The sequence below is a fragment of the Channa argus genome, chromosome 7, assembly GCF_033026475.1.
Source record: "Channa argus isolate prfri chromosome 7, Channa argus male v1.0, whole genome shotgun sequence".
NCBI classification, from domain to species: Eukaryota; Metazoa; Chordata; class Actinopteri; order Anabantiformes; family Channidae; genus Channa; species Channa argus.
This window is the reverse complement of record NC_090203.1, coordinates 23,587,234-23,603,138: the sequence shown is the minus strand read 5'-3', so window position 1 is coordinate 23,603,138 and position 15,905 is coordinate 23,587,234. Positions and strand designations below refer to the sequence as shown.

Genomic DNA, 15,905 nt, shown 5'->3' with positions numbered 1-15,905 from the left:
TTTAGTCATTTATGTCTTTGCTCTCTATTCCCCAGCATCTCAATCATAAGGTAATGGCCAGCTGTATTAACGAGGAGGCAGCAGACTGGGCAGAGTCACTAACTGGCCAGAACATTTCTTTTGTTTTTTAAATCTCAGAATCCGCCTTCGCAGTGTTCTTCAAGAGATTAGTTTCCACTGGTCAGTGAACCTGCTGAAGCTTCTTTGGAATTAGAGGTGTAGAGACACATGAAAACCACATTTTAGGGCTGTGCAAGCTGCAGTAGCAGCAAAATTGTGAATGAAACCCGCATGAGTCCCTGTCCAGTTTGGAATCATCACATCTTGTAGATTCATGATGATACAGTATGTAACAGTTTAACAGGACCGAATTTGAAATTGGCCAAAATGAACTTCCTTCATAGGCTTAGGAGGCACAGTATAGACTATAAGAACCAAATAGAGTGCGGCTCTTTCGATTTGAAGGGATCTAGTTGAGGTGATTTAGGCATTTACTCAAAATGCCTCCTGGGTGCTGTCCATTGGAGGTTTTCCAGGCACAACCAACTGGAAGGAGATCCCGGGGCGACCCCAGATTCCCCGTGGGAGATTATATATTCATATGGCATAGGACCAATGGCTGGGGAGAGGGTTGTCTGCGTTATCTTACTGAACCTAATGCTGTGACTTAACTTTGTATTAGTGGCGGAAGTTGTTGATGGATGAATGAAAGGATGGATGGATGAATGGACCGACATCATCCATCCAGATTACAAATCTATAAAAGTTCATTTCATCTCTGTAATCCATCATCTTCTAGGTAAACAAATAATTTTCCCTGCAAATTCTGAGAAGATGTTCATCCATTTTTCCATTATAATGTAAAATTGTGAATTGTTACCATTTCTCTACAACATTCCAATGATGCAACACCATTAAGAAATAAAGATTAATACTACGCGTCACCAATTCAAGAATTCACAGGTAGTGTGTGGGTTGCAGTTCGATTTTGAGAGTTGCTTTCCTCCCCCTGTGAGATTTCTAAAGATTACACCCTATCAAAGCTGCTTAAATGATGTCACACTCTCACACTCTGTTATTTTAATGAACTGAAGTTAAACATATATATATATAATAATATAGTAGCTACGTGAGCCAAAAAGAGAATCACAATATTTCATTACAAAACAAATCTTTAAATATGTATAAAACACAAATTCTAAAATGTTATACATGCATGTAGAGACACATTTGCCTTTGCAGTCATGGTTAGTGGCTTCTGTAATCCTTAAGACAAAGGAAAGAAATTAGGAAATAGTCCAAACAGGTCTAAGGACAAAAGTGTGTATATTTAATCCATATACTTCTGCTTAAAGGTGCAGTGAAAAGCGTGTATCATTTTCCAAATTGATGTAACACTATTTATAATTGTTAATTGTTTTTTGAAGACAATTATAGTGTCACCTGTGAAAAGTGACCAAAATACTTACAATAATTACAAAAAATGGATTGACACAGCTGCACAGTTTTGTTTGTAGGACACGTGTGAGGTGAGTAGGTTTTTAGACCATCCAACACGTTTGCCATTTAAACTGATCTTGCTCAACGGGCCATTTTGATGTGCAGGGACATGGTTTGGCATGTGAGCTATTACTACACAGTAACCCAAGAGTCACTTCGTATCAGATGGACTTATTTTGTTTATATGTTAATGTCAGATAATAAAGTAAGGATTTGTGATAATAAAACAATAAAATTAAAGAAGTGAAAACCTTAGCTGCAGTGTGACTTTCAAATAAGGGCGCTAGATATTTTACATTTCACATGAAAATGCATTTTTGTATTATTAAAAGACATGTGGCATGAACAATGTATGAAATGGCCAGATGTATAATGAACAGTATCCCTCATTGGTACACACACACAGAGATGAAGTGACTGTGGTTCCCTTTAAGTCTGTGGACTGTTTTAGCATCTTTCAGCAAATTGGTTTTGGCTTGATGTGAAAGATGATTGTTTTAGCAGCAACATGCAGCTCTAATAAACACATGGTACACTACCCAGTTGAATGATGAATACATTTAGCAACTAGCTGATGACTGTGGTGGAGCCATGTAGCAACTACAGAGCCAGAAATTTCCCTCATAGTAATTGAAGAAGCAGTGAATTCTGGAGTTTTATTTGTCCGGTAGTCGGCCGTAACTTGACTCCAAATGAGTGATAATGGTCTGTATGTGTATGTTTGTGAATAACACAGCCACCACATCATGTGCCTTAAAGTCATTTTCATAAAATACTACTCCCACCTGATCTTTAAGTTTTTTAACTAATCAGTTCTTAAAACAAAATATAACTTTAAAAAGGCAATTGGAGCAAACACAAAATACTAAATGTCCACTATATTTTTTGAAGCAAATAATATGATGTGTGATGTGATGCAGTACCAACTCGGCCTGTGTGGAGCAACTCCAAACCCAACAAGAAAAAAAAAAAAAAATCCATCCATCTGAAACCCATCAGTCTTGGAAGGGTATGAAGCTAATTCTGAGGCTCTGGTTCTCCACAGATACACAAACACTTTCTACAAATGGAGAACAATAGTGAACCTTTAAAAATGATTTGAAAAGTAAATCAACAACTCATCCAGGAAATCACAGAAATCCAAGGAAAACATCGAAGGAACTTCAGGCCTCTCTCGCCTCAACAAAGGTCAGATTTCATGAGGCCAATATTTGAAAGACATGGGGCAACAATGGCATCATGGGAGGTTGGTGAAGTAAAAGTCACTGCTGATCCAGAGCAATGCTAAGGCTCATCTGAACCACAGAGCCCACTAAATGAATATCATACCTACAGTATGTGTGATAGTGTGGGGATGCTCTGCTGTGTCAGGGCGACCTACCATAGCTGAGAAAAACATCAATGCTGCCTCCACCAGAGAATCCATCAGCTCATCAGTCTGCGAGTTAAAGCTCAGTTGTAACTGGGTTATTGCAGCAAGACAGGGATTCCAGGCCTGAAGGTAACTCGACCTCAGATAAAATAAAACCTAGTCAAATTCCAGACCTGAGCTGTTGAGTACTTCATATTGCCCAATTTAGGTATTGATGACCCTTTATCATTCAAAACTTGTATTTCTGTGTTTGCTTTTATTTGCCTTTATTTTACTGTTGAGTGCAAAACTTTGTATCCTCTGATGTTAAAATAGCAAAAGGAATCAAAATATATTTTATGCACGTTCGGTTTGTACAAATACTCCTTCACGTTGACAAGTATCAAAAATAGTCAAGGAGTGTTTAAAAAAGAAACTTAATGGAATGAAAATGATGTAATTGCAAAGATCGCTAATGTTGTTTTATGTCCTCCCTTTGCCTTTATAACTCCCTTTGTATCCTTTCAGATTTAATGTTTGTCCATTCTTAATGGTATAGTTGTTCCAAGTCTACCGGAGTCGTTGGTTGTCTGCCATGTGCAGCCCTCTTCAAATGTATCCAAAGGTTTTTAATGATATTAAAGCCAGGAGACTGCAGAGGCAATTGTAAAACGTTATGACTCTTATTCTTTTCGTGTCACTCCCGAGTTGCCTTTTCCTTTTGATTACTCTCGTTTGATTTTCTCGGTCATCCACCATCATAAACCTGATTTTACATATTTAAATGGATTATATCGAGGGTTTATCAAGGAGGACGCAAACATTTGCAGTGATATGTCTCAATAGTTTACTTTAGTTATAACTATATCTAACTATATCTTTTACACTCCTGGACCATTTTTATTACTTTTGATGAGGAACATTTGTACTAAGTGAATGTGCATTAAACATTATGTTGATTGCATTTTAATGTACGGGAACACATACTATTTTACTCAGCTGTTTGTTAGATTTAGTATGAAATTCTGAAACAGTTGAGTTTAAATACACACAGAAGGAGAAGAATACACAATTTGTTTTTACAGCACTGGACTGTAAAAGGTCAAAGATGGACAAAATATGACATCTACTGAAAAGTCACAACAATGAGGTGTCACCTTAACCCCGAATGCTCTCTTTTTACCGTCATTATAGTATCAGCCATTTCTTCTCACCTGTCTATACTTCAAATCTGTGCCAGAAGCTGCTGTGTTACGCACACACACACACACACACACACACACACACACACACAAAGGCTTGCCTTTTGCAGACAGTGTGGATGAGAGGTGGATGAGGTGTTTTTTCCAGTCTCTTCTCTGGTGTATCAGCTCACTATCGCGCTGAGCCCAGAATGATTAACCCAGGCAAGCCGATAGCCCTGCTTTGTCTTGCTGTAATGGAAATGCATTCACACATAAGGTAAGCCACGAGTGTGGTCCAGTTAACATGGCTGAGAGCCCTAAGTTAGCAGAACTCATAAATAGGCTTTATGGCTGATTGGTCTTTCATGGCCTCTGTGGTTCTTGTCATCGTTCACGCTAATGTCATCAGGAACTATTCCTCTGGAGGTAGCTGCATTAGCCTGGGCCTGCTTACTGTGTTACTGCCTACCTTTTTCCATTACTGTATGATGACTCTACGATAAGGTGAATCTTAAATGATTCCCATGGGACCAAAGGGGCCAGTGCAGCAGGACAGAATTAACTATATATAAGGAAACAATGCGGTTTGTCACGGTTTGTTTATGTGTGTGTTGATAGGTGTGGGGGTGATAAAGAGACTGTCCATCCACCAGAATCGATATTGTGTAATTGCATCTGTGGCAGGGTTTCCCTGTATTTTTTTGGGGGGGGGGGGGGTGGGCGGGCGTTTCCTATGCTGGCACCAGATGAAAGTCAGTTTTAGGAGGGTGTCCACCTGCTGCCCTACTGAGCAAAGTTGCACATTTAAGTTCTTTATTCCCTCTCACACTGACCTTTTTAGTCTTCACCAACCATAGGAAATGTATATGGCTGCTCACTGTCTCACTGTGGCATTGATCTTGGCTTTGTGCTGAACAGTTAGTGCATAAATATTAATGTGAAATGTAGAGGTATCACAGCCAAACATGATGAAACCGTTCTGCAGCTTGTAAGAACTTTTGGTTGGTTTGTCTGCCTCAGTTCTGGTACTTAACTAATTTTTCTACAGAGTAGTAAAAGCCCGACTTAATGTAAGACACGCTTGGAGCTTATACATGCACACACACTCCCAAACAGCCTATGCTGGACTGCTACGTGGAGTTGTACCTGTACAAATGTACATTTTTTTGGGGGGGGGGGGGTCAGCTGCATGAAGTGTATAAAATGCAAGTTGGAGTTTGGTTCTTCCCAATGCACCCATTTCTACACAAACTGTCTGCTGTTATATATATATGTATATTATATATAGAGAAATTCACAGTGTGAAATTAGGCCACCATCAGCTTTGTTGTTCTAGCAAGGTTAAAAAAGAAATCCTGTAGTTATTTAAGTCCCTTTGTTAAGATATATTCAGAAAACACAGGAAATATGTACGCTTTATTAAAAACACTTTTTTCTACAGGCAACGGTCAGCATTTAGTGTGACCTCCCCTCACACTTCTGCGGAGACTTTCTTGAAGAAACCCTCTGGTATGAAATACCAGGCTTTCACCAGCTTTTCCCAGAGTGCTCCTTTTTTGGACAGTGTCACAAACACCATGGGCAGAAAAACAGCCTCAAGTCGACAGACTGCTAACTGTGTTTCGACCTCATAGCTGGTCTTCTTCCAGTCTCCCCAAGAAGAAACTTCTCATCAGGTTTTGACAGTTTTCTTGGTCTTTTACTCCTATTTTTGTTTCAAGACAAATTAAGTTCAAGGGGACACACTATAAATATTTGTCACTTTATCTATGTCTATAAAAGTGGTTTGGTTTCTTTTATAACATCTGTTTGTTGTTTGTCTTTTAATACTAAAATTATGGTCATCAACAAACATCATAGCGCACACTGTAAAACATCATAGAGGAATACGGTGAAAGCAAATCAAAAATATTGGTTAAATTCATTGAAATATGTAGTTTTAGTTCATTTGAAATTCATTTAACTTGAGGTCTTTTAATGTAAGATGAATGAATGGGCTGCTGAGGGTTTATGTTGTCTCAATGTTGTCCCATTCTTGTCTGATGCAGGATTCTAGCTGTTCAACAGTCCTGGGCCTTTGATTATTTGTTTTATGATGCACCAAATGTTTTCAATTGGTCAAAGGTCTGGACTGCAGGGAGGACAGTTCAGCACCTGGACTCTTCTCCTGTGAAGCCATGCTGTTGTGACAGATGCAGCATGTGGTTTAGCATTGTCTTGCTGAAATATGCAAGGTCTTCCCTGGAAGAGACGTTGTCTTGATGGGAGCATATGTTGCTCTAAAAGCTCTATGTACTTTCTGCATTGATGGCACCTTTCCAGATGTGTAAGCTGCCCAGGCCATAAGCACTAACGCACCCTCATACCATCAGAGATGCAGGCTTTTGAACTGTCCACTGATAACAAGCTGTTTGGTCCCTCTCCTCTTTGGTCCACAGGACACGGTGTCAATGGTTTCCAAAAATAATTTAAAATTTTGATTCATCTGACCACAGGACAATTTTCCATTATGCCTCAGACCATTTTAAACGAGCTTTGGCCCAGAGAACGTGGCAGCGTTTCTGGATCGTGTTCACATGTGGCCTCTTTTCTTTGCATGATACAGCTTTAACTTAGATTTGTGGAAGTCTTCATGAGCCCATGCAGTGATGTCGAGTAGAGAATAATGCCTGTTTTTCATGCAGTGCCGCCTGAGGGCCCAAAGATCACGCGGATCCAGGTTTGACCTTCGGCCTTCTCCCTTGCACATAGAAATTCCTCGTGATTCTCTGTATCTTTTAATGATATTATATGGTGTAGATGTTGGTCTTTAAAGTCTTCACAATTTTATGTTGAGGAACATTTTTCTGAAATTGTTTTACAGTTTTCAGATGCAGTTTGTTACAGATTGGTCATGTTACTGACCTGTTGCCAAATAATTTAAACCTTGTCAAACACTCCTCCATTTGTTTTTGATTTGCAGCAATTACTTTTCCATCCTTTTGTTGCCACTTTTCCAACTTTTTTGAGATGTGTTGCTACCATCAAATTCAAATTGAGCTAATATTTTCCATGAAATGGAAAAATGTCTCAGTTTCAACATCTGGTATGTTGTTTATGTTCTATTGTGAATAAAATATGGGTTGATGACACTTGCAAATCATTGCATTCTGTTTTTATTTATGTTTTACACATCGCCCCAACTTTTTTTGAATTGGGGTTGTACAGCTGCTTTCTGGCCAGCTACTGTGGGGCACACAGCATTAGGGATTGATGCCCCCACATAAAGTGGGATTATTCTAGGATAATTTGCCCGTTCTGCTAATAACACATTTGACACATTTTTCCATGCAAAGGTCCGTCTCTCAATAGCTCCAAAAGGAAAGTTGAGGGATCTTCAATAACATTCTCAAGGAGCCATGAAGTACAAAGAGTTCACACAAACCACATGGTTTTTAACTGCAGTAAATTTGTTTCGTGTATATAATAGGTGTGTGCAAACAGGCAACTGTAACTAAGCACAGATCCCATTTTGGATGAGGGGGCGCTGAGGGAAGAAATAGCGAATTGGTATCTCCTAACTTGAGTCAACACACCTGATCCAGAAAGTGACATACAAGCAGGGCAGGGGTCCTTACAGACCAGGATTGCTAACCCCTGCTATGAAGTATACTTCATTTAAAAAGTAAAACACACTTTGAGTTCTGTAATACTGTGTCATGTGCTGTCCAGTTCTAGATGTTATCCACATACCTTAAAAACTGTAGCATAGAGTAGCAATACCCCTGTATACGAATATGTCATCAGTAGCTGACTACAAGTTCTTCATTTTAAATCTAAAGTTTATTACCAACAAACCGTGCCAGATATTTGAAGTCAAAATTTAATAATAGAAACACAAATCGAATAGAAATAGTGCAGTAAACGTGAGTCATAATTGAACTCGGTGTGACTACATATCATGTCAACTAAGGACTGGAAGCGTTTGCAGCTCTTGTGTGGTTTCTTGAAACAAAATATACTGTGCTCAAGCATTGTCACTAGTTAATTTTTAAAGGATGGCAAGTCAGTCAATAGCAGCAAACAGGATATCAACTGCTTTTCACTCCTCACACAAGTACAAACCGCTCTGCCGAGTATATCAGTCACCAGTCTTCTCTAAGACCTTTGGTGACCATTTTGTCCTACTGTCATGATTTCCTTATGAGTCGTGCTTTGAACAAAAGCCTCGTTGAACTCATTCAGACATTGTCATCCAGTATAGATGCCCTGTAAACTGTACAGTTGTAAATGACCATATTTGCTTTTATTAGTGTATGTACTGTTTTAAATGAACACTGTACTGACGACATAGTGGATGTGCATTTGGCTCGTGAGTAGCTTGGCAGCCTCATTAACATGTGCTTCCTGATTTCTTGTTTCTCTTTGTTTCTCCTGCATCTTTCTGTGCATCTCCTGTCCCAGTTTTCTTATGTCGCTCCTTCTCTTGGGATAGTTCCATTTTATTTTCTACTTGAAATGTTGGTTTTAAGGCCCAACCAACTTTATCCCAAACTGGAAAAAAAAAAAAAAAAAAACGTGCAAAATATATGCAATATTACAGCTACGATACACTTTAGGGGACGTTAAGTCTGTCTCTGTAAGTTTGAGCTGCAGTGGGCCTAAATTATTATTATTATTGTTTATATTCCAAAGTCACTATTTAAAATTGTGCAATTTTCAAATCTCCCAGGCTGTGATTTTAATGAAAGCTTACAAAACAACGGTGTCTTTACAATCTTTAACAAATATAAGTGTAAGCTGGTTACTGTGGATAATTGTAGATGACAATTTTTCTCAGTTCTTGTTAATTTTGAAAATGCTGAGTTGTCAGATATCAAGAGAACCTCCTGGCTCTTGCCCTGTGTCTTGGTTTATCTTGTTAGCTCCAGCATTTGAATAAAAATGTTAAAGTTGCAGTTTAGAAGAACAATCGATCATTTACAGGTTCCTCTATAGTATGAGGAGACATTTAAACAGTGGAACCCACAGCTTAACAATGAAGAGCAACAGACCATCAGCCCATGGCCATAGCTCTATTATTTCTGAGGTTTTGATAAACAAATCTATATAGTTATCTGCATGTATGTGGAAAAGTTACCAGACAAAACGGCCAGCCAGGCTTACTCCTTTACATTGACAAAGTATTTTTCACAAGCCTTGCTTGCTTGTGGTTGAGCTTGGTGGTGGCCTAGGTCATATTTGATGTCGAAAGTGAATTTAAATAATTTGGTCCTGAATTTTACCCAATGTTGTCAACAATCTACTCAATATTTAAATTTAAATTGACTATTGAACGATGTGTGACATAATGCTATGATAATATGAGCTACAATAAAAGGCATGTTTTATTATTTCAAGAAACGCTATTTCTAGAAAAGTAAGATCACAAATTTATATTACTACTAGTGTTTAAGGCCTATTTTTAGTGATTGTTTATCTGTTCTAAGTTCATCGTCATCAAACCTATAAATATGATATATCAACTTGCTTATATAATTGTCTGTAAATTATTATAATTTATTTTAGAGGTTAGTGTCATGCAGAATAGAGCCGTTGTTGTGGCTAATGCTGTGTGTCCACTGAAACCTGGCCAGAGCCAAAGAACAACCCAGTGAGCTGCAAGATGACACCTCCTTGTGTATTAGAGTAATTAGAAGTTCTTCCTGTAGGGGGGCCCAGTCCTAAATATTTAATCTAAAGGGAGCCGTGGCAAAACATGTCATGCCACCTGCGCCTTTTGTGTCCAATACACACAGTCCATGGTGGAGGAGCAGCTGGTAAGGTGCTTTGTTTTGGAAGACAGTCTGTGAGCGTGAAGGGCTGCGTGTGTGCCCGATGGGCTTGTAGGACACAATCTGTAGCACGTCTGCACAATAGTGTGAATGCATAGATGTGGGCCAGAGATAAGGTGGAGTTGAATGGATGTGCAGTATAGGAACAGCAGCAGCATGTGCAGCAGAGATGTTTTGATCAGAGAAAAAGGGAGATGGAGATAAAAAGGCTCTCGTTTCTAGCAGAGAGGTAACAACATGGCTCAACAGGGAGGGAAGAGACCCAGGCTGACAGAGAGATGAAAACCACGCAGGATCTGGATGATGAGGGAACAGTCAGTTTTGGCTGAACACTGGTAATCGCAGATGGATTTTTTGGTTTTTTTCTAACTTTAATGCTCACTTTTATCTTCTTCTCTTCTTTCCCCTTTACCACTTTGACAGATATGTGTCACAAAGATGTCCACACGAAGCTGCCAGGGAACAGACTCAGTCATCAAGCCCCTGGATACCATCCCTGAGGACAAGAAAGTGCGAGTTCAGCGAACGCAGAGCGGCTTTGACCCGTTCGAGAAGCCCACCAGTCAGGTGAAAAGGGTCCACTCTGAGAACAATGCCTGCATCAACGCCAAGAGCTCATCTGCTAGCAAGGAGTCGCCCAAACTGCGCAGACACTCCAGCCCTAGTTCTGTAAGTGCACCTCAACCTTCGTTCATGTAAAAACGTTACACATGACAATCACTGTTCGAAATCCTGCTCCCTGAATGTGTCAGTAACTCTGAATCCCCTGGTTTTAAAGCCTACTAAAATGAATGATTCAGGGGTTAAACTGGGCCGGAGCCACAGGAGCTGCGCTCTGGCTCCTGAAATCCACATTGCACCCTGAAGGAGCTCTACTCCATCTCCTCAAATATCAAAGTGTTGGCAACTCTCACATTTTTGTCTTGTACAGTACATCAGATTTCAGGCACTGTCTCACTCTCGCCAAACAAATGAAGAATGTTGCTCCTATTCTTTGACTTTGTCAAATCTCGGTTGCCATCGCACAGCAGCGGCATCGATTTACCGGTCTCCAAATTTAGAGAGGCGCTATGAGCAAATACAAATGTGGCACAGGAGCAGTAAATTAATTAATTATTAAAGGCATTTTCATCTACAACTGACATATTAACCTTAGTGTTTTTCTGCACAGTGAACAGATAATAATTTAGTTGACATCTTGAAATCTGTCTGAAAGGCCAAATATCAGAGAATCACAAGATTTTCTTTCTAGTGTTTCAAGTGGATTATTATAGGGAGTTTAGTTTTAGCTTCATAAATTTCCAGTGTTGCTGCCCACAGCATTACATGACGTTCTCCGAGCTAGAGAGGAAGAGGACAATCTGATTTGGTCTCAGTGCACAGTTCAAAAGCATCTGTGAAGGTGTAGGGGAGCATAAGAGCACACAGTAATGGACAACTTTCATATCTGTGAATGACACAAATAGTTTTGGAGCAACAAAGTTCTTAGTTACTTCAGCAACATTGACAAAACCACATTCTGCACGGCACAGTAGTAAAAGTGTCCAAGTGATTTTCAGTGTCACCCATTGAAACGATTGGTCACATTATGAGAAAGGAAGCTCCCGGAACTGCTGAGCAACTAAAATCCTTTTTTAGGCAAGAATAGAAGCCAAAAATGTCCAAACTAATGTTGCATCCCAAACTTTCTGGAAATGTGCAGATGAAACTATATAAATGTATCATATTCATAGAAATCACATCACACAGCGGCAAATAGGAGTATGATTAACAGACAGGATTAATAATTATAATTACTACTCAGTCTATAAGTCACTGCAGATGCTGTAGTGAATTATAAACAGTAATTCGGTTATAGGTCACATGAGATCTTGTTCTGTATTATTATGTTTTGGGGGCTTTCAAGTGTTTCTTTAAGGCACATTTTTACAGCTCAACGTCAGGGTTCAGGGGTTGGTTTATGTTCAACTACCAATAGATGCACAAAATAAAAGGAGCCATGTTGATTCAGTTTGAGGCATGAGTCTGAAATTTGACATGATGGTAAATGGAATCACATTCTATTCTGTTTCCTTTGGAGTTCGAGCAATGCACATGAAAATAACCACAGGAATTATTAGATGTTTTACAGCTAAACTGACTCTTTCTTGTCTCTGATTACTTGGTGTTTGCATCACCTGGACCTGGATGCACATTTTGATTCTGTCTTATAGTAGTTCTAGTAATTCTTCATGTTCCACGTAGATTTCTAGGTTTATTAATTAGACAAAGTAATCTTAATCTTAATTGCCCTTCTGTAACATCGAAAAAATCTGACTTTCAAAAATGTAATATTGAATTCATAAGCACTATATCGCGCACAGAAACACACACTTGCTCAAACTGTAGACGAGAAGCAGAAATGTGAAATCCTTAGTGGTTTAAGAAGGACTTATGTGCTGGAAATGTGTCTGGACAATAATGTAGTGCTGCTCAGTGAGCACAGGTCATGCAATACATCTCTCTACAGGTGCACCGAACCTGGCAACCTCCCTCTGATGACCGGTGTTAAGCATGAGGAGGCTCATTTAATCAGTGAACTGAATCTGGTGTAAGAACATTAATAAGAACAGCAATGGCTTCCTTAACTTTATCTGTCTCTACACTCTGAGCTACCAGTTCTCCATCAGCCTTACGCCTCCACCACGGTTCAGTTGGTATGTATATGTGAGGCGTTCAGGGACCAAACAAGAGCATAGGTCAGCTGCATTTCAGAAGCTTGAAGAACTGAATGGTCTTTATGAATCACAGAAACCTGCCAACCTCAAACAAGTACCTTATGGAAATTAACATCAGAGAAATGATTTCTTTTTTTTTTTAAAGAGGACTGTGAGCTTAGTTCATAATTTTAAATTGCGAACTATGAACCAATCCGTTCAGCCATCATTTGTAACTATTTATCCTGTGTTGGGGTCATGGGGGGCTGCGACCTATCTCAGCTGTCATAGGGTGGGGTACATCCTGGACAGCCCTCCAGTCTATGTCGGGGCCAACGCAGAGAGACATAGACAGACGGACAACCACTCACACTCACATTCACAGCTATGGTTATTTTAGAGTCACCAGTTCACCTAACATGCACGTCCCTGGACTGTGCGAGGAAACCGGAGTACCTGGAGAGGAAATCCACACAAGCACAGGGAGAACATGCAAACTCCACACAGAAAGGCCACGGTCCGCCGGGGACGTGAACCCACAACTTTCTAGCTGTGAGGTGGCAGCACTATGAACGTGAACCATTTTAATTTCTGTGAACGGAAATTTGTGCTACAGTAGCTCTTAGGCTTTGTGAACCTGCGTGACAGTGCTGATAACACATTCAGAGTGCATGGTCGACCTTTGCCAAGAAATAGTTTCAGCATGTACAGACAGACAAATCTGAACCAACAGAAAAAAAGCAACCCACCCTCAGCAGTGGTTCTGCTGATACAGTATTTGGTGGGAAGTCGCCTCTACTTGCATCGAGAAACAGTGGGTGAGAAAGCAGTCAACAGTTGCCATGGTCGTCATGGAAACACAATTTGTAGTATTGAGATAGGATGTGAAGGGAAGCATTTTTTCCCCCTCCTAATCAGCCGGTCCTTAGATGTACGTTTTAGCATAATATCAAAAGACTAAATTGAATAAATACAATATTTAATGCAGTGTATTATTTCGCTTTCTCTCTCTCGTTTGCATGAGCAAGAGGTCCAATGAGACACTTTTGGTTCCTATTTACAGAGCCACCCCTGTCTAAAAAAAGACTGGAGTTTTTTTGCTGCTAAATGAATAGAGGGACATGAAGAGTGGTGGTGGCCTAAAGGTTAGTGTAGTGAAGGTCAATCTCAGGACGGGGAGGAATAAATCTGGGTGAGACAAGTTGTAAAGGCAGAGCTTTCCCGTATTATTACCGCTGTGCCCCTGTGCCTTTGAGCAAGGCTTTTAATTTAACATGCTCTAAGGGAACCGCTCAGTGGTCACAGGTCAGACTGGGCAACTTCCAGGTCAATGTGAAGAGAACAATACAGAAGAACTGAGGTGGCCTCTCATCCGGACCCATTGATTTAAATTTTAGTTTGTGAACAATGTGAAAAAATTGCCTACATTTAAACATTTTAGAGTAAAGCTTTCACAGCTGTCACTCAAACTACAACGCTCAGAGTTCTCTGAAGTTACAACAGTAATGTCAGCCCCTGCTGCTTCTGTGGAGATGCCTCACTGTGTTTCTAAGCTTCTCCAGTCTATAATGTGGAGTAATGACAGAAATTAAAACCAAAGGAGGGTCATGTTACCTCAGTGACATGGGACTGGCAGAAATTCCACCTCTTCACATCTTGTCTTTGTGCACAGGCTTCATTGTAGTGTTGGGCACCGGTTTGGAGGTGTATTCCTCAGTCCATTTTAGCACAAGCATTAACACACTGATGCCGGTCGAAATGTAATCTCCACCAAAACTGAATAAAAACAAATTATATGTCACTTTTGGCTCTGGGTCAGAATGGGATAGGGCCTGTGTCCAGAGCCGGACTGTGGTACACCTGTTAGTGGCCGCTGGCTTAGGGGATCAGTTTGACTCTACTGTGAATAAGTCGTGTCCAATCTTCACCGACATGATAGGAGAGTGAAGTTTTGTGTCCACAAGTTGTTGAAGATTTTTATGAACTCTCAGAACTGCTTCTATCTGACAGGATCATAACACTATTTGAAAAGGGGAAAAAGTCAAATTTGATAAGTGAACAGCGCATTTCCACTGTGACCACAAGTAGCAGTTATGCCAATTGTTGGCACACCAACAATTGGAATTGGCTTTGAAATCAGTTTTTTTTAAAAAAGGGCAGAAAAAATACTTTGACGTGTATGTGTGTGTCACATCCTACAAATGATTGATAAAGCCTTCAATCTGTTTAATTCAGAACCATTTCTCAAAAGAATAAAAACAAAACAACACTTGCTTGACTTTGACGTGAGGCTTTTAAATGCAATCAAACCACCAATAGCTTTGTGCATTCCTCAGGTATTTTTCATGCAGCTGAGCTCTTTTTCTTCTCTCCATCTGAAACTAATTTAGCAGCCTGTATTCTTTCACACGGTAAATTGAGCGCTGTTCTCAAACAACGTGGTTTTCCTAATCATGCAAATGAGATTCACAGGTTTTTATACATATGTGGTTCTTTTTTTTTTTTTTTTTTTTTTAATCTAGCTCCAAATGTGAAACGCCTAATAAATGTGCACACAAATAAGATTTAATAAGCGTGATATGAGGCTTGACTCATTGCCTGCCAGCATCCCTGTAGGACACTAATGAATTGTTTCTGCAATTATTATGAAAATGTGTAAATCGTGCCGTAACCCAAGTCTCTCAGAAACAGTTCACAGACAAGCTGTTGGAAAGAAGAAGAGGGACATTATCTGTACTCGTACATCAGTACATATTTGCTATGGACATGATTGTCAACCCTAAAGCCAAGCGTGTGTCAAGAAATTTTCAAATTGTGGCTCAAGAGGCTCAAACATTTTTTTTGAGCTATGCTGAAAACTGAACCCGCTGAAGTGAATTTGGACATGAAGGGAATCTCTTTGTAGTGCAATCTCAGCATGAGTGAGAGGCTCCTCAGGCCATCAGGAGGACATTATCTCACGGTGCGACCGAGTTGTTTCACAGATAGGGTTTCACTTCCTGCTTGATCCCAGGGGGACGTCTGATTTGTTTAGAGAAGCCCTCAGAAATGTTCAGCTTATTAGTGCTGCAGAGGTTGGTGAGATAAGAAGAGAAGGGAGATTCAGCAGTGAGGGAACTGCAGAGGTAGCAAGGACTGCACAGTGCTTAAGACAAATAACCTTAAGACAAATGAACACAGATGTGTCGCTGCCTTACAGCGAACTAATACTAAGCAGGTCTGGAGTCTGTTCGATGACAAAAAGTTTTTTAGACACAATCTGGATGTTATTTCGACCTACATATGCAGTGACTTCTCACGGACCAAAAACATCAGAGCTTTTGTTTTATGGCCTCCGAGTCTAAAATAAGGACGGCCTTTA

General features: G+C 39.9%; 1 protein-coding gene across 3 annotated transcripts in view; it reads left to right on the top strand.

The window, feature by feature from the left end:
* cdk14 (cyclin dependent kinase 14) overlaps positions 1-15,905 on the top strand; it is a 178,621-nt gene that overhangs the window by 49,970 nt on the left and 112,746 nt on the right. For all 3 annotated transcript variants that reach the window (XM_067510135.1, XM_067510137.1, XM_067510138.1), the window contains one exon: positions 10,272-10,517. In XM_067510135.1, the coding sequence (XP_067366236.1) occupies positions 10,272-10,517 (246 nt within the window). The remainder of the gene's footprint in view (positions 1-10,271; positions 10,518-15,905) is intronic.